Below are 19,692 nucleotides of genomic sequence, written 5' to 3'. Positions count from 1 at the left end.
ATTAAATAAAAACAACAAATTTGTTTTCCTTTGATGTGTGGATTCATAATTTTTATGAGAGAATTTATTGACGCACGGTTTGACAGTTCTGCTGTGAAAAAATTTCATTACGACAGCAGGGTGCATATTTTACGAATTAATTATTGATGTTATGATATATTATTGACGAATTCATATAAAAACATTATTTTATTTATTATAATATACAGAAAAATGTCTGTCGGGTCAGCTAGTATTCATCATATATTTGCTTGCACCTACCGGGATTCGAACCCGGGACCTCTAGCTTAGTAGGTAGGATCGCTAACCACTCGGCTATACAGGAATAAATATAGTAATCAAATTTATTTGTAAGTTGCATTAAAAATAAGAACTTTTAATACCTAATCTGTTTTGAAAAGAGCAACGTTAGAGTTTCTTGTTCTTCTCTAAGGAAATCTGCCTTCCGAATGAGCTGTATAAAAATTAGTGATATATTTCAAGTATACTATTTACCTACTTTTGATTTGATTTGATTTGATTTAAGCACAGTATTGGATGTTAGCCAATAATAACAAAAAATGCGTATGGAATGATCTGTATTTATTGTCATATTATCATCTCATACATCGCTTCAATATCTCACTATGATATATCATAATAAATCTAATATATTACACTTGGTATTAAATAAGCATACTTATATTTAATAATTAATTTCATATAAATTTAAATTAAAAACACTTAAATATTGAAATTATATTTTAACTGTTATTTAACTGTTATTATAACAGTTATATAATGTTATATGTTGTGTTATTTTAACTGAAATTAATATCGGTAACACATTGATTTACAAAAATTTTTATATATTTTTCTAGTTTTTAAAATTCAATAAAGTCCAAAATTGTATATTTTATTTTCTCATCCGCCGTCATAAATACATTTTAAAAATACATTTTGTTTAACTTTGATTTACAGTAGATTTAACAGTACAACGTTGAACTGAAGTTATAAATGAACCAATTAATTATAAAACTGTAAATATTACACAGCATACTAGTGTAATTGTAATGATACACAAACAATGTACATAAATAGTACAAAAACAATGAATTCAACTTAGATTAAGGTTTGGTCTCCGCTGCGCTCCAACTAGATACCACACTACCTAAGAACAATAGCTTTTTTTTACGGGAACTATTAGATGCTTGTGTGCGTGGCATATTTACACTCAATGGCAACTTTCAAAATTTGTAACATACGCTTCGTGTTATTTTACATTTAAATTAATAAAATACAAAATACTTACTGATGTTATATGATCCCAGTGTCTTTCTTATTTCTTGTAGTATTATTTTTACAAAGTTTTACTACGCAACCCGGCATTTTAGTTTCAATTATTAGCAGAGTTTAACAGAACATGTGGCACGTCAACGTCACACATTGTTCGAGACTGGCTCGATTACGCCCACTTGGGCGTAGTATTAGTTGCCGCACTTTGCGGCTAAGCCTGCGGTGACTAGTTGGAGCGCAGCGAAGACCAATATTTAATCTAAAGAATTCAAGCTCTAAAGGTTGATGCATCCAATATACGATATTTTATATTTACAGTTTATTTCTATGAAGTACCTAAAACTCTTTTAATTTTCAACACGATTCGTATTATATTGGATGCAGCAACTTACAAACTTATTTGTTATGTATATCACAGCTTTTATAAAATACTCCAATTGATTTAAAAGTAGCCGTTGAGTTTCTTTTATGTTCTTCTCACGAGCTCAACTTTTTCCGAACGTGCATTAGATTCGGTAATTTAATAGCAGATTGTTAACCGAGGGTCGAACGAATCAATTCCCGAGGTATTTCGACGCCCGAGTGCAGTGACGTCGGCTATAGTCCGAGCAGGAATTGATACTTTTACCCGAGTTAAACACTCTACTTTTCATTTCGAATATGAGGAAAATAAAATTAGTTTTTTATCTAAGCACAGATTAGTATCCCGCCAATTTATGTCGACTTTTAAATTTCAAATATGGAACTTACAGCGTAATGTTTGCGGTTTATTCCACTCAAAGAAGTTTGCGCTAAGTTCACACTGGCTGTTTAGAAAGTCACATGACAGTTTTTTTTTATTAGTTCTTTTTTACATAAAACTCTTCACAGCAGTTCTATTTTTAAAGTTTATTCCGGCCTTAGGTGGGAAGTAATTTGTATGAGTTTTTCCCTCTCTATGGAGGGAAGCTCTCTATGGACGAAAAAGACTTTTTCATTTCACATACTCGGAATGTTTAATAATGTTGTTTTGATCTGATTATTGGGTGGAAAATGCTGCTTCCTTCCATACAGAGGGAAAAACTCATACAAATTATTTCCCACCTAAGGGCCGGAATAAACTTTAAAAATAGAACTGCTGTCAGCTGTGAAGAGTTTTATCTAAAAAAACAACTAATTAAAAAAATGCTGCGACCATGTGACTTTCTAAACAGCCAGTTTGAACTTAGCGCAAACTTCTTTAAGCGGAATAAACCGCAACAATTACGCGGTGAGTTCTATATTTAAAATTTTAAAAGTCGACATAAATTGTCCTAATTTGACAGTTAATTTTAAATAGGTACTACTAATATTATTAAATATTATGAATAAATAACTGGTAAACAACTAGTTTTATTTTCCTCATATTCGAAATGAAAAGTAGAGTGTTTAACACGGGTAAAAGAATCAATTCCTGCTCGGACTATAGCCGGTCTAAGTACCTCGGGAATTGATTCTTTAGACCCTCGGTTAACAATCTACTATTTGTGAGCACTTGGAAGTATTTAAGGCTGGAGATCAAATCAACGGCCTTGAGGAATCGAGCGAAGCTAGGATACCTCTCCCGTACAAGATCGTCATAGTTTTAATTCTGAATTAGAAGCAATTTTAATTTACTACAAACATAATACAATTTTCTTAACAAAAATAACAAAACTATATCATGTTTTTCACATTTCTATCTCCATGCGAAAAAGTACCACCAAAATACCCCTAACTCTTACAGTTAATAGTTTTTAATATAATCTTTATCTATATTGAATGATTAAGATGTCTCCAACTGTAAGAGTTGGAGAGGGAGGGAGGGAGGAGAGGGGTACTTCGTTGGTACTTTTCCGCATGGAGATAGAAATGTAAAAGAAAAATGAATTTTCTTCTCATATTCTGTAGACATATAAATATTTTTTGTAAAAATACAAACTTTATATAAAACTTTATGAAATGGTTTCAATAATGCGCTATTTTGGCGATTTCTTGGGATAGCAGCCTTAAGTTAATAGTTTATAATATAAAGAAATCACGTTTGTGCATTAACTAAAGTTAAAAACATGACAGTCAATACATTTTAATAGTCCGTCTCATAATAATTCACTAACGGCCGTTTTCAATAACCTATCTATCCTTAGTTTAACTTACTAGAGAAGAGTAGACAAATCTATCCTTTTACGCTTACTTACATTTCAATAACATATCGACATAAAGCATTGGACTATAACTCATTACAAACTATGTTGGACATAACTATGGATAGATAAGATCTTGTCATTAAACGTTGATAACAATCTATCCGTAACTAGAGATACGTTATTGAAAACCCTCCGCAAAGTATTTATAACCAACAATAGGGTTCATATTTGAATGTTAGTGTCGTGCTTCTACATTGAGATGGCTCGTCTGTATTTATTTTTATTTTGAATAAATTTTGAACGTTGAATCATAGTTGTTTCTTGAGTGTTACATATTTAAATAAAACAATTTTTAAAGGATTAAAAGGCGTGTAATTTACACTGTCAGTAAATTTTGCCATCTGTCTACAGCAAATAACACCTCCAAATAAAACAAAATATGGCGCTAAACTTCATAATGACAACTATGATAAATACTATCTTGACTCAAGTCAATCGCAGTCCCCCTGAAAGCGTGCTCTGAATAGGTCACTTAAATAAAAACTTTTAGGCAAAAACTAATTGTAAAACACAGTTACAGTTACACGCGTTTAAATATCCTTTAAAAGGGTTTTATTGAAATATTCAGATAGAGAATTTAAAGATAGGTATAAAAGTCAGTCACATAAAAATCTGTTTTTGGACGGCTTTTTAATACCTTGTTTATACCTACACTTATAGAACACAATAGTGTTATTCTCTTGTCACTCGTCAGCAATGACGTCACAATGTGAATAATACGTGTCCCATAGTACACCGATGTCGCGTGTCTACAGCGGGACTCCGATAATTCGCATCATACAATGCCGAAACGTCCCCACGTCAAAGAATACAGAATAGTACAAGTACGGATGTCTCACTCTACGAAATCAATTAAAGAAATTGCGGTCATACAATAAGGTGTAATTCAGATCGCACAGCGCTACTAACCTACATTTTTATTCACCTAGAAGTTGCCTCTCTTTCTATCGCGTGACTCTTACCTCTTCTGACGACATTAGGGTTGCCTTCTTTACCTAAAACTGTAGCTTACCAAGTAAAAGGTCATCTTATAAAAATAGCTCAGTTTTTTTCTATTATATAATTAGAAATGCAATCGTAATTTTAAAACAATATTATTTCGTTGTCAGACCTACATTTGGTACAGATACTGTCTGTCTTGTGTGTCTCTATTGTATGCTTTCGAACACCACAACATAGTCAAACCTACTTAGTATATAGTAAATATATAGGTAGCTATCATGAATGGTAATTTCATTATAATAATAATCACTTTAAATAGATTGTTTCAGCGTCTTAAGAAGAATTAATAGGTTTAAATTTGGATCGCAATGATCTTTATTTTATTATATAGCATATGCTTTGCTTTATTTATGTTTCTCCATTAAAATATCGGTCGGATCGGTGAAGTAGGTGATAGCAAAGCTCGCGCGTGCGTCACTGCTCGCTCGTGAGTCCCTACTGGGTGGCCTACTGTGTAGAGGCCGCCATACGTACTTACGTTTTCGATCCTACACAGGGAGTGAGACAGGCCTGCTTACACAGCAACTTTGTGGAATCAATTAGCGGTTATAGTTTTCGCGAACAGATACGACTTTGAATCTTCAAACTTAGAGCATAATTCCATCTTAAAGGCCTGTCCCTGTTATTGTGGACTTCCATGGGCGGTTGTCTCACTACTTCCCATCACGTGAGCCTTCTGCCCGTCTGCTCCCTCTTATTTAAAAAAAGACTTCCCATTAAGCGCAAGATCTGTATTTTCACAACATACTAAATCACTAGAAGTTGAAAATAAAATCATATTTTACAATTATTATAGCCATAGTTAATAAAGTTATGAAATTAATATTTTAAATTCCAGAAACGGCAACCACTAAATATACTGAACCAATTCACGAGTTATATGAGGACGTACAATAAGCAACTGGGTTCACAATCACGCTCAAAAATTGTGTTCAGTCAGTTTTGTTTCGACCGCGCTTTGAATTGAACACCACGCAAAGATAAAGTGTTCAGTGAAAAACTGTCCAAATAATCCAAATTTAAAATGGATGCAGTGTCGTATTACAGGTAAGTGATTTACACTTTAAGTTAACAAAAGTGTGAAACTAATTTGACGTTCTCAATAATTTCCTAAATAATTTCTCAGTAGTGTACTTTGAACTTTACTGCCTCGAAATAAGGTGTTAATTTGATATTATCTGTTAAGTTTACATATATACGTACAACGCCGCTCGGACATTTTTGACGACCTTTTAATAGGCCATTGGTCGTTGTTGTGCGTCAATAAGTTTCTTAAACAATTTGGTTCGGTTTGCATTTAATATGTTACATACAAGCATTATATAAACGCTTTTCTATCAGAGCTGTTTTCACAGACCTCCGCGTCCCACAGTCCTACCTATAGACTTAAAATAAACTATCGTGTAAACAAACATAGCGTGTTAGAGAGAAGAATTTCTCTAACGGAGACACAGCAAGATACAAAACTTGGCGATAGCTTCAAGTTAAAACCATCACTAACCACTAGTCATTGTCGGGCTATCAAGTCGCAAACACGCTATACTCTAAGGGTATGTTCCGATATTCACTGCGACCACTGTACAGTGTGACGTCAATTTAGTATAGCCGAAGCCGTTCCTTTATAGCCAGTTATACTGGTTACTATTTAAAACGGTACGCAATCCCGTATTCTGTCAGCCATATTTTCTGACGCAGCATTCAAATGAGTGTATTAAAGAGAATATGGCGGCGTTTTATGACGTCATATATTTCCCTAGGGTAATACGGCAGTATACTGGCAGTACATAACGGAACGAATTTTTCTACAGTAATAGGACTGTGCAGTGCTCGCAGTGCATATCAAAACATACCCTAAGTCTATATTAGTAACTATAATTATATTTTTTCCTGTACAAGTTTTATTGCTCTATGATTATATTTTTTTGTCTATGGCCAGTATTATTATTACACATAGCTAATGTTGTAAGCTTTAGTGTTATCGTCAGAACTTGGAAGTGACGTGAGTGTCAGTATCGCAAGTTTTCGGGGGTGGGGCCGCGCGGGGTTTGAGCCCGATCTCCTCTGCCTCCTGGATGGTGTCTGGTAACCGCACGTTGAGTGTCTCCGGGGTAGTCAGCATCAGTGATGCAGCTAGCAGAGCCGCACTCCCGAATAGCACTGATGGAAGCCACTCCACGTAGATCGCCTGAAGGTTGAACAGCATTAGTGGAATCTATATATGGTTGGCTTTGACAGAAACAAGGGTCTGCTGCCAAATTTTCCACCAGAACGTACTCGGCAGCATATATAGTAATTGATACGCCCTGCCCATTACAATGCATTGCCGCTGAGGTTTCTTGAAAAGCCCCAAAAACTCTGAGAGACACTAAAACTGCGCTCGTCACCTTGAGACATAAGATGTTAAGTCTCATTTGCCCAGTAGTTTCACAACAGTAATGCTTACACAATACTGCTTAACGGCAGAAATAGGCGCCGTTGTGGTACCCATAATCTAGCCGGCATACTGTGCTAAGGAGCCTCCCACTGGTTAAATGTTAAATGTCTGTACTATGATCCGACCACTACCACGAGAGGCACGTAAAGAACCAGGATATACTCGTATATCTGTATCCCAACTTAATATTATAAATGTGAATGTAAGTTTGTTTATTACGCTTTTACGCCGGAGCCACTGAACCGATTTTGTTGAAATTTGGTACAACGATAGACTAGAGCTTGGGAAAGGACATTTTACTACATTTTATCCCGGAAAATCCATAGTTCCCCCGGGGATTTGTGAAAAACTGAAATTTACGTCGATGAGCTATAACTATACCAATAGATTTTTTGATGTCATTTCTAATATACTACATACTACTACCGCTTCGGAAACAAATGGCGCTGTGACAGAGAAGAAGCAGCGCAAGAAACTCTCACAGCATTCTTTTTTGCGCTCTTTTTAATTAAATATACTATATTGCACTGTCATTGCTATAAAATAATCATAATCTAGTCCCAGGCTGTCCGGTCACTTAGATATTCAGCTGTGGTAGTAGTAAGATCTACGACAGCGCCATTTTTTAAATAAAACATTTAAATTTATTTATACATAATGCCTGAACAGTGGCTGGGACTTTATTATAAAAGTGTATACATTTACCCTTAAAGCTATTATGTATCTTATGAAGCCTACTAGTATTAGTTACAAGCAATCCCTTATTTCTAGTGTTATAATATTGTTATTTATTTATTCTTTGTAAAATATGTTCTAGGTTAGTTTTAGTTATAATTTTAATTTTTTTTATATTTATAGATATGTACCTAATGTTTCATGTGTGTGTCAAATAAAATATATTATTAATTTTATTAATTTCTTCATCGCAATTATTAGATAACGGAAAGCATCCTGTTGGTCGCATATACGCTAATCTAGCAACAAAATTATTTCTACTATGTCTAAGTATTTGAACAATGCCATTTTTAAATAATTTTAAAATGTGCATCATAGTAGTAATAACCATAAATATCAACAAACATCGAATGATTTTTTTTTTTATTCAAATTAATATCTTAAATATCCATAAATTCACCAGTGGGAGGCTCGGCACAGGATGCCGGCTATATTATGGGTACCACAACGGCGCCTATTTCTGCCGTGAAGCAATTCTGTGTAAGCATTATTATGTTTCGGTTTGAAGGGCGTAGCTAGTGAAATTACTGGGCAAATGAGACTTAACATCTTATGTCTCAAGGAGACGAGCGCAATTGTAGTGCCGCTCAGAATTTTTGGACTTTTCAAGAATCCTGAGCGACACTGCATTGTAATGGAAAGGCCTTTCATTTACCATCAACTGAACGTCCTGCTTGTCTCGTCCCTTATTTTCATAAAAAAAATTGTTGTAATTGTTAAGTAATTTCAACTGATTGTAATTGTGACTTTGTAAAATTATGCAATACTAGCTGACCCGGAAAACGTTGTTTTGCCATATAAATTATATTGATCTTTTGCTTGCTAGTTGATAAGAGATGGCGCTAGTTGTATTCATTAGTAACAATCACACTTTTTTTATATTTTGTATAATTCACACTATAGTTTTATAAATTATAGCCTATTTGTTACTCTGGTGTGTAAGCTATATTATTGTAAAGTTTCCTCGAAATCTATTCAGTAGATTTTGCGTTGAAGAAGTTCAAACATACATCCAGACATATAAACTTTCACATTTATAATATTAGTAGGATGGATGTGTGTCTGAAATAATTACTTATTAATATTATTATTAATTCGAACGCGGTCCTTACCAGGAGTGGCATCTGCGGCGCCACAATGGACCCAATGCGGCCCACCATGGAGCAGAAACCCAGAAGCGAGTGGCGGGCGTGTGTGGGGAACAGCTCCGAGGTATACATGTAGATGCCGTTGAACGCCTGCGTGATGGCGATCTTGCCCAGCAGGTACAGAACTGTCACCAGCCACGGCAGATCTGGAAGCATTTAGGATGTGAAGCTTCATTAAGATGGTAGAGGCAAAGGTTACTATAACAATCTTATGATTACTTTGTTAATGATGCCACAGATTGGGAATGGAGCGACTGGCCCCAGGCTATTAAATAATAAGTTTCATTGTACAATATTACTTTCTAAACATATTTTTTGATGAAAAAAAGTCCGCTGTGTTTGTTGCGCCCATTCTTCTCAGGTCTGAGGCTTTTTTTGGAATGGATGGTAGTTTTTGACTTGAGAATGGCGAGAGAGAGATAGATGTAAGTCTTTGGAAGAGGCCTATGTCGAAGGACAAGCTGTTAATAAAATCGTAAGAAATTAGTTGTTAAGGCACAAGACATAACTGCAATAAGGGCTTATTTTATTTAGAATAGAGTTCGAGTGACGCATGGGTCGTGAGTCTTGGTGTGTCCTGCTCGTCTCGTCCCTTATTGTCATTTCAAAAAGATGTTCCTTAATTCGGCTTTGTTTGTATACGACGTGATTTGTCTATATATATAGAACGTTATTGTGAACAAAACTTAGTGATTGACTCATGACTATGTAGTTAAGGTGTTAAGAAATAAACAAGAATAAGCAATATTAAATATTTTGAGTTCCGTGTTGCATTGTTTCCTTTGCGTATAACAACAAGCTTCGACCCAATAAAACAATCATAAGAAATAAATTCCAACATCTCCGGAAATCAGAAAATGAGAAATTGGCGAGTAGTTAGAATATAATATTGTAAAAGATGATAAACTTTATTCTTAGATAATTTATACGTCTAGATAGAGTCTCTTGATGTTATACAACTGATAAAAACAGGCCATATTAGTTCAGTGTGCGTGACAAGCTACGATGCCGGCTACATTATGGGTACCACAACAACGCCTATTTCTACTGTGAACCTGTAATGTGTAAGCATTATTGTGTGTCGGTGTGAAATGAGACTTAACATCTTATGTCTCAAGGTGACGAGCGCAATTGTAGTGCCGCTCAGAATTTTTGGGTTTTTCAAGAATCCTGAGATTACCATTAGCTGAACGTTGTGCTCGTCTCGTTCCTTATCGGCATTAAAGAAATATACTGACCGGCAGGAACGAACGCGATAGCAATGCAGGATAGCCCACAGACCAGGTAGGCGATGAGCAGCGTCCGCTTTCGCCCGATGCGGTCCAGCACCAGAGCGTTCGTGACAACGGCTATCACCTCCACGCTCACCACCAGGATGTAGTTGGTGTACTTGTCTCCCGCCAGCGACACCGAGTTGATAGCCAGCCCGTAGAACACGAACGTGCAAGTAATCCACCACCACGAACATATCGCCAGCCTGCTCATAATCACTGGCGACTTCAAAATCTGCAGCCACAGGCTCTTCTGTTCCGTCTTCTGCTGCTCCTCTGTCTTCACCTTCTCCTCCTCTGTCAACTGCCGCATCAAGTCCTCCGACAACGTCACCTTGTTCATCTTTGCCGCCTTCATTATAATCTTGACAGCTTCTGCTTTCCGACCTTTTGACAGCAGCCACCTTATACTTTCTGGTAGGAAGTATATGTAGGAGATAAAAAGTACCGACGGTGGGTATACCACGAGAATGAATGTTCTCCAATAGTGGAATGTCTTAGCGAGCAGGGCAAAAGAGATTCCTCCCAAGACAAGCATGATTCCCAGAAATGCAGTGGTCAATACTCGTTTATCTTGTCCTAACAATTCAATAGCTGCAACAATTAAGATTTTATTAAATTTTATAATTTCGTAATAAAATACAATGTTTCGCGGCATCAGCGGCGAAAATATCCCATATATTTGTAAAACAACGGCAGTTTAAGTTCTACGTCCTGATGTTCTCTAAAACTGTAAAAATAAAATTTTTCCTTTCGGCAATCACAAAACAACAGTTATTTGCTTGCTTTTTTATAGTATTAGTTACGCTACACTTTTGCCTTTGAAATAAGAGCAACATTGAGCCCCTACAGGACTTACAACTAAAACCGCCGTTGTTATACAAATTAAGGTGAATTTTGCTAAGATACAAATAAAAGTAGTTGCAGACTGATAGGGTTTTGGAATTGACAAGAAATTTTATTGAAGTAGGTGTTACTTTGCGGAAATCCATAATTATACAAATGATTTGAGTTTTCTTTAGTGTTAATTCCTCCAATTATTTTCCGGTATTTAAACATTTCGACACGTGTTTCGCCTCTACACGAGGCATCCTCAGGACGTGTTGTCTCGCCAAAATTTCATATGTATCGTGCCAGATTTTGGCGAGACAACACACAATCATTTGTATTTGGAATTGACCCTTATATGGGGTATTTTCGTCAATGAAATAGTTTATAGTTACTATTCCTAAAGTTTTATTACTACATGCTGAGTCCACATTGTATATACAACATAATATTTTAAAGTTATGGTCGAATAACTATGAATTGTTTTATGCGTTTCAAATCCAACTGAAAAATCACCAATCGTCAACAACTTTTTGATAATATGACAAACAACTTACTAATGATATAAGCTGCAGGAAAGCCGCTCGCACCAGCCACCGTCTCCAGGAACTCCACGATGATGTACATCTCGTAGGAGACAGAGAACGCCTTCATCGTTCCTATCACTCCCACCAAAGTGCTGCTCAACACCAGCGCTACCTTTCGGCCCCAACTGAAAACATTTAATTTTTCTAATACGTAGAATTTTCTTTTACATAATGTACTATCGACAATATGATCATGAATCACATCGAATCATGACCCACCTTAATATCAGTTTCTTACAGGTCATAATAAACAAATACGTCGATATGTGCTTGAACATACATTTCCTAAGCAAATTCTATTCTTAAAAATTCGTGCAAATATTAATCTAAACCGTTTTTATGATTTTTAAAGAATTATCAGCATTGTGTCATGAATCAATTATGTCAACGGTACTTAAAAGGCATATACTCGTAAGGCAATTATTTTCTCAAAATTGATTCCGTTAGAATTCTTTTTGATTTCATTTGTAATATACTAGATACTACTATCTACTAAAGATTTATTAATTGGTGTTACAGGACATTGGAGCATTTCAGCAGGTCAGTACCTTGCTTTGATGACCTTCCACGTGGTAATGCGATCTTATTTACCATGGATGACAAGGTGTTCTCTAGACTGGCTGCCTTCTCTGGATACGTATCCAAAGAAGGCGAATATGTGGGAATGCACTATGGCAGATCATTCTCCACTGCCACATGTTATTGTTATTTACAAAATCTCGCAATGTCCCCGTCTCGGCAGCATAAAAAGATATGGGTAAAATTAGTGTTCGTATGTGCCTGGTGTTTGTCTCTTTTGTTCACTGCAGTTCTTGCTATAGCCAAAAAGATATGGTTAAGATTAGGGTTTGTATTTGCTTGGTCTTTCCTTTTTTTGCGTTGATTCTGTTTCTCTATATTGTGCTCGTTTTGTCCACTGCAGTTCTTGTTATAGCCAAAAATATACAGTTATGATAAGGGTTTGTATCTCTATATTGTGCTCATTTTATTTATGCAGTTTTTATAACAGTCAACGATATGGGTTCGTTTGTCCCTGGTCTATATCTCTTTTAAGATGTTTCTGTTTCTCCGTATTGTGCTCATTTTGTCCACTGCAGTCCTTATCCACTCGTCTCTTTATTTCATCATTGCACTCACAATTGTTCGTGATGTAAATAGGAACTTGATAGTACATTCATCATCTGGCAACTCAAGATGGATGTTTTCCTCGTCTGTATAAAGATATTCATCTCAGCTGAACATAATATCTTCAGCTATGCGCAGATGCAAATAATTGAATAACATGCAATTCGGGTCTCCCACTCGTTGATAGAGACTCCAGTTTGTAAGTTAACCACTAAAAACACAAAGTGTCGTATATCTCTTCGATAACCATTACTCTTAGAGCCTCGCCCAGTTTTGGAATACTAGGTCACGAAATCTCGACTGATTTCCGGCCCAAATTCCAAAACTTGGATGTCAATCTCACCATCTGGATATGTTTCGCGTATTTTAAGGAACTTTCTACGACACGCAGGCAAACTGTGGAATTAATTTCCTTCAGCGGATTGCAGTACCATAAGACATGGACTTTCAAAAGAAGCGTAAATCTTCCTAAAAGGCTGGTAAAAAGAGTGATTTCTCTGGTGCTGCAAGAGAGTATGGATGGATGTTATCAAGGTAACCTGTTCTAATCCATAAAAATGAGAGAGCAGGGCATAGCAACTCACCGGTCGGAAACGTAGCCCAGAAGAATCACCGACACCAGCATGCCCATATTGTGCACAGTCCCCACCAGGGTGCGTTTCCACTCCTGACACGCCAGGTTAAACTGCAATAATACCAAACAGAATTAAAAAAGTCTAAAGTCTTCGAAGTCACAACGGATAAGAATTTTGTTGACATCTGAATGTTTTTGTTTTTCAAAACAAATCAACAGAACCCAATATGGTAGGGGCCTATCAGAGAATATGTTTTTGTTGTTCTATCGCGATGTTATGACACAATACACGTAATAGAACAGTAGCTTAACTCAGCGGTCTCTGTGAAATTTATAGGGTTGATACTGTTACGTACACACAAAGCACAAAGTAACTAGTGCCATCTAGCATTAACCAATAAAAGATCCACTCAAAGATCAAAGACAACATGAAACCCCCTACTCAATACTAGATGGCGTTAAAGGAACTACTGTGAAACTATAATATAGAAGTATAGTCTCGAAAACCGGGTACATGCACGAACTTTCTAGAATCATTCAAGCCGGTCGATCACGTTCGCGCGACTCAGGTACGTTCTAGAAAGAAACTTTCTGGAATGATCTGGGACTCGTCTCGGCCCATATAAATAGCCGCAGGGAGGCAAGCCAGTTCAGTTCAGTTTGAGCTACCTTCGAGGCGACTACGAAGTGAAAACTAGTGATCAAGAGTGATACCAGTGAAACCTACGACTTGGCTACGACCTAGGACATCGTTAGTGCTTAGTGTTTGGACCTAGTGCTTTGTGTTGGACCTAGTGCTAGTGAATAAAGTCTTCAAAAGAGTCAGCAGGTCATTCTCTCCAAATCCTTCGAACCCTAACACGTAACAATACATACAAATAGATTGACGACGCGGTCGGTACGGCGCAGCTAATTAAGCAGCTAAAGCAGCGTGGCACTCAATAGTTTTGCTTTCCCAAGATTGCTTAGTGGCCGTGTATATCGTTTGTATGTATGTGTGCGTGCTTCGGGCGGTCTCTTGTATGAAGTTAAAGTATTATTCTATTGGTTATGAGAAGGTTATCAAGGAGTTCTATAAAAAAACTTTTGATGAGCCGTAAAACTGCTCGTGTTGAGAAGAATCGTAAATTCAACAATTTTTTTTTAATTATATTGCAATCTATACAATTTGTTATGTTTTTGAAATGGAGTTATCATTTTCTTCACTTGTAGGATTAATAAACAAATTAACAAAAAAACAACCGCCTTCAAAAACAATAGATGTAATGTGCACTAAAAAGTATAAAAATAATTGCGTATTTTTATACAATCTAAATCATTAATCTTATTCTAGTTACGATTATTGTTATTTTTGGGACCATTTGGGAAGCACCAGCTTTCAAATAAAAAAAGAATTATCAAAATCGGTACACACAGTCGAAAGTTTTGAGGTAACAAACATAAAAAAAAATATCGACGAATTGAGAATCTCATCCTTTTTTGAAGTCGGTTACAAACAAAATTTTATGAACGTGCGAGTGTTCTTCAATAAAGCGACTACCTGAGAGTTGAGCAAAGTATACAAAATTTTATTAAGAATTATTCCGACACGGTAAAGTCATACATGGCTGAATATGTGAGATTTTAGAATGACCTTGCAGCACAAGTTGCTAAGTTAAGTTTAAATAGAATCAAAAGTCATTTACAGCGAACTTTAACAAAAAAAAATATGCATTAGGATGTGATATAACTGTTTGGCCAAACGAATAATACTCAATTAATAACATTAATTCTTTTTACTAAATTGGTTATTAATATAGGTTTTTATAAGTAAATTTTTAATGTTTATATTTAATTGTTTAGTAGCAATTATAATTAATAGTAGTTTCATTCCGATTTTTCTCCAAATGAGCAGTTTTGCGGCTCGTTCAAAAGTTTTTTATAAAAGTCCTTGCAGGATCATCTCCTCATAATCACTATAATAGTACTCTAACTTCATATACAAGAGCGCATATCTTACGAAATAATTATAGTATTTTATTAAGTTCTAGCTGACCCGGCAAACGTTGTTTTGCCATAATATATATAAATTATTTTTAGAGTTACACCATTTCTTGGACATAGCAACATTATTTTTCTAAAATAAATGTAGCCTAAGTTACTCCTTATTACATCAGCTACCTGCCAATAAAAGTGCTGTCAAAATCGGTCCACCCATTTTAGAGATTATCCGGAACAAACAGACAGACAGACAGACAAAAATTGTAAAAAATGTTATTTCAGTGTATGTACCGTATAAATATTAATATACATGTAGTAAAAAACGGTTATTTCAATATTACAAACAGACACTCCAATTTTATTTATATGTACAGATGTACAGACTACAGAACAACGTCTGTCGGGTCAGGTAATAAATTATGTTACTACGACAACCATGTGATTATTATTATTATTATTATATGCCAATTACATTAAGGATATCATCTCTGTAAGTACAGAGTGCTCGCCAGCAATCATATAATAAAAACTCAAACGACGCAGGAATTACATTGTTATGTCCGTCTCTGTACAATTACAAGCAGGCGCAGCTACACGAACGTCCGCTGAAGGTTCAGATTCGAGAATAGATTACATAAACCTGGGCTGATTATAAATCGCTTAAGTGTAATCTATGCATGGAAAAATACTTTACCTGAAGCAGTTTTCACAAGAATTTGTTATTTTTATTGTGATTACTTCATTTCTGGGATTAATTCCACAAATAAGATTTGAAATCAAAATTTATGAACAATGCGGGACTCGAAACCGTGACTTTTCGCGTTCCGTGCGAAGAGCCAAGCGTTCAGTGACCTATCGTCGATAAATCTTGTATATGCACAAGTTCAACTTAAGTTGAACTTCACAACCTGAAGGCTTAAGTCAATTTCCTAATAAGCCATTTTTTTTTAATGAAAATAAGGGACGAGACCAGCTGGACGTTCAGCTGATGGTAATTAGGCGCCGTTGTGTGTGCATCCGGTGCAAAGGAGCCTCCCACTGGTAATAATGGGGTTGAGCAGGTTATCAACTGTAAAGTAGATCCTGTAGGTGAAGCCACAACCTCAGAGTTGAACAAGACATATAAGATTAGCGGTCACTCGAACAGTTAGCTCAGTGGAAGAGCGCTCGGACGGAACGCAAGAGGTTGCGGGTTCGAGTCCCGCATCGTTCATAAATTTAGTTTTCATATTTCATTTCTGTAGTTTTCACAATGCAGCAAGTATGAAATTAAGTGAATTTGGCGTTATTTTACGGAGATCAGTAATCATCTAAATATTATGTGTTATCATCATTATCAGCCGAAAGACGTCCACTGCTGGACAAAGGCCTATGTGTTATATTCAGTGATAATTCGGCAAACATTGGTTAGTCTACATACAGAATGCATCTAAAGACCAACCACACGAAGTTAGAGGTTCTAAACATCCTCCACCGAGGAATGGACCCCGACCGACCGACTAGATTAATCGACAACGTAAAACAATGCTTCAACCTCTGCGCCACGCCGGAATTTTACCTCCGGCATGTATGACTCGCACCGCGGAATATGCGGTGGTACACCTTGGTCATCCAGAGTCGAGTTGGACGCGAAGAGCCACTTGGGAGCCCAGGAGATCAGCTTTATCTTTCGCGTCATGGGCCAACGAGTCATCGTCCCTGTGCAGTGGCGGAAAGGCTGGCTGGCAGAAGTTTCCATGGACAGCCTTGGAGAGTGACCGGAACCTCGAGCGTTCCGAGGGAAGTCGTGCAAGTCTCTCGCCAATTCTGTCAACGTGCTTCGTATTCGCTTCAGGAATTACTCTTTAGAGAACATGCAGTTATTTAAGTTCGCTGGAATTCACATCCTTAGATATCACCGCATTCACCCAAGCCTGATAGCACTCCTGGTTTCGGCGAGAGGCCATTTGCAGGAGCGGTCAAACCATGGTTGTGACTTGCCACCAATTGGCACCGAGGAGGATGGGATGAAGAGTTCCATACTTTGCAGTACCACATCAGTAACAGCGTCAACAGCGGCATCTGGATAATCCAGCGAAAAACAGATCTACATCCACGGGTAGGATGCAAAAAAAATCCGCATCTCATTCCTCTCTGCTGACTATAGATCAGCCACAATCGTCGGCAACCCAAAAAGCAGGGCCATGCTGCGTGATCGGCACGGTGCTCCGGATCAGGGCCGACGACCCCAGAGGAGGGTCAACGGAAACTAGGTTGCCGTCCGGCTGTGAGGTCAATAGAAGGTCCAATAATGAAGCTGTATGATCTTCCACATCTGGGATTCGCGTTGGCGCAATAAACAGTTGTGTCAGAACATATGCTAAGGCGAAGTCGTGAACAAATCTCCCTGCATGATCGGTGGTACTTGAGCCTAACCATTCGGCGTGGTGGGCGTTAAAATCGCCATGAAACACGATCGCTGCAGTGGGGATCTGCTCCAACACGGAATCTGTAGCCATTTGGAAGTGCTCGACGAGGCGGTCAGTCCCTGCGTTGCCGCTATGGGACCTATACAGGCAAGCGTAGACTCGCGGATGGTCGTCGCAGTCTAGACGCAGCCAGATGATGGATAGGTCCTGTCCTTCAAGAAAACTCAGGCGTCGAAAACAGACATCCTCCCAGACGTAAACGTACACACTAGCCTGCGGTATAAAGGAGTGTTCCAGATTACACCCCGGGAACGAGAGGAAAAATGTATCAGCCAGAGAGGAAATCTGTGTCTCTTGGTTTCTCTTTTAAAAAAGATTATTACAAGTTCTTATTTTCAATTCAATTTTCAAATGGATGGGTAGCAACCTGTTCAGACACGCTGGCCCCTTTTGATAACATGGAACCAACAACAGAGCTGGTGCGGCTTGTGAAGCGGCTGAAAAAGCTAAAGCATGCCAATACTGGGGTCGAGGCTCTGAATATGATTTTGTCCCATTCGGTGTCGAGAACCTTGGCTCGTGGGGTTCTAAAGCTATAAGGCTTTATAAGGAAATAAGGAAATAGCAAAAAAGGTTAGTCGACATCACAGGAGACTGAACAGCTTGCAGCTACCTCGGACAAAGAATGAGTCTAGCTATTCAAAGGGGGAACGCTGCCAGTATCTTCGGAACCTTGTCTAAAGGGACTTATTAATACTTTAATTTAGTTATTATATTATATTTTTTAAGGTTTTAAGTTTTAGTTTCATTGTTCTATCACAGTATTGTACATTGTTATACTATGACAGTGTTATAAGATTTGATCAATAAATACTTGATAATTGAAAAAAAAAAACTCATTAGAATATTTAGATTGTTTAAATAAGTAACTAGCTCATCTCGTCATTTACAGATCATTTCAATTACAATATATGCAAAGTGATGCAATGATAATACTCGAACGTCAAATACTAAATGCCATAGGTGAGTAGATAGAAAATGGTGAGGACATAAGTACATATCTTTATATAATATATATATATATATATATATATATATATATATATATATATATATATATATATATATATATATATACATATATATATATGGAGGTGGGTTTTGAGGTGGAGCACTGTGTCGCCTTAGTGAGCATATCAAGCTTTTTAAGGACAGTTTGGCCTACTCTTCCAACCACTACTTGTCCACGAACCTGAACGTCACTCGTTTATTCGACACCAACTTTAACAACTCAGGCTGTGGCAGTTTGAGGAGTATTCTCAAATTGAAGATATCCTATAGGCATTCGTCGATAAAGTTTTGACGAAGTCATGTCATGCCACACTGTGGCATGCACAATGGCAAATCTTTCTTTGCATTAAGTAGTAATGTGTAAGCATTATTGTGTTTCGGTCTGAAGGGTGCAGTGGCTAGTGAAATTCCTGGAGGTCTACTCGCAAAATCGACAACGATACATTCGGAACGATACGATAATACTCCGAATATATCGCAACTAAAAAAAAAGTTACTCAACCCTTCTCGTCGACTTCCTATTTCTCAGGCGGCCATTTGCATTATTTCTACGCATAAACGATCAACAAAATGACTTAGTAGTAAAAAAAATCTGTTGAGTAGTAAATCACATATAATTTTTCAATAATATTTACTAAGTATGTATATTGCATGGCAAATATATCTATACAAATTGAAACGATAATAGCATCGACAGCCTAGAAGGTCTCATTGAGATTATCGTAAAAGTGGCGTTTGATTATTTGTGAAATTCGAATATTCGTTTCTGACATTTTCAACTAAGAGTAGCGTTAGGACCGATAATATCGAATAATGTTTCGTTCGTTCATTCATCGTTTCGACATTGATTACGATGTAACTAAAAGTAGGATTCGATACGACTTATGCCACGATTTATCGAATATTGATTTTAGGAGTAAGCCCCCTGGGCAAATGAGATAAGATTGTGTCTCAGGGTGACGAGCGCAATTGTAGTGTCGCTCAGAATTTTTTGGGTTTTTCAAGAATCCTGAGCGGCCCTGCATTGTAATGGGCAGGGCGTATAACCAT

General features: G+C 37.0%; 1 protein-coding gene and 1 long non-coding RNA gene across 5 annotated transcripts in view; both read right to left on the bottom strand.

The window, feature by feature from the left end:
* Positions 1-561: 561 nt before the first annotated feature.
* The window catches only part of LOC126974509 (uncharacterized), a 289,593-nt gene continuing 270,462 nt past the window's right edge, over positions 562-19,692 (bottom strand). Inside the window, exon 2 of the long non-coding RNA XR_007731530.1 lies at positions 562-3,405. This is a non-coding gene — a long non-coding RNA (uncharacterized LOC126974509). The remainder of the gene's footprint in view (positions 3,406-19,692) is intronic.
* LOC126974427 (organic cation transporter protein-like) overlaps positions 562-19,692 on the bottom strand; it is a 75,817-nt gene continuing 56,686 nt past the window's right edge. For 3 of the 4 annotated variants that reach the window (XM_050821916.1, XM_050821918.1, XM_050821917.1), the window contains exons 3-7: positions 13,194-13,294; positions 11,455-11,609; positions 10,037-10,663; positions 8,763-8,944; positions 562-6,666 (exon numbers count right to left, since the gene is read on the bottom strand). In XM_050821916.1, coding sequence (XP_050677873.1) covers positions 6,463-6,666; positions 8,763-8,944; positions 10,037-10,663; positions 11,455-11,609; positions 13,194-13,294 — 1,269 coding nt within the window. In that variant the 3' untranslated portion in view covers positions 562-6,462. The remainder of the gene's footprint in view (positions 6,667-8,762; positions 8,945-10,036; positions 10,664-11,454; positions 11,610-13,193; positions 13,295-19,692) is intronic. The other variant, XR_007731527.1, reaches the window with a different exon arrangement.

The sequence above is a fragment of the Leptidea sinapis genome, chromosome 32 (assembly GCF_905404315.1).
Source record: "Leptidea sinapis chromosome 32, ilLepSina1.1, whole genome shotgun sequence".
NCBI classification, from domain to species: Eukaryota; Metazoa; Arthropoda; class Insecta; order Lepidoptera; family Pieridae; genus Leptidea; species Leptidea sinapis.
The sequence above is the reverse complement of the archived record's forward strand: the minus strand, read 5'-3'. Positions and strand labels throughout refer to the sequence as shown.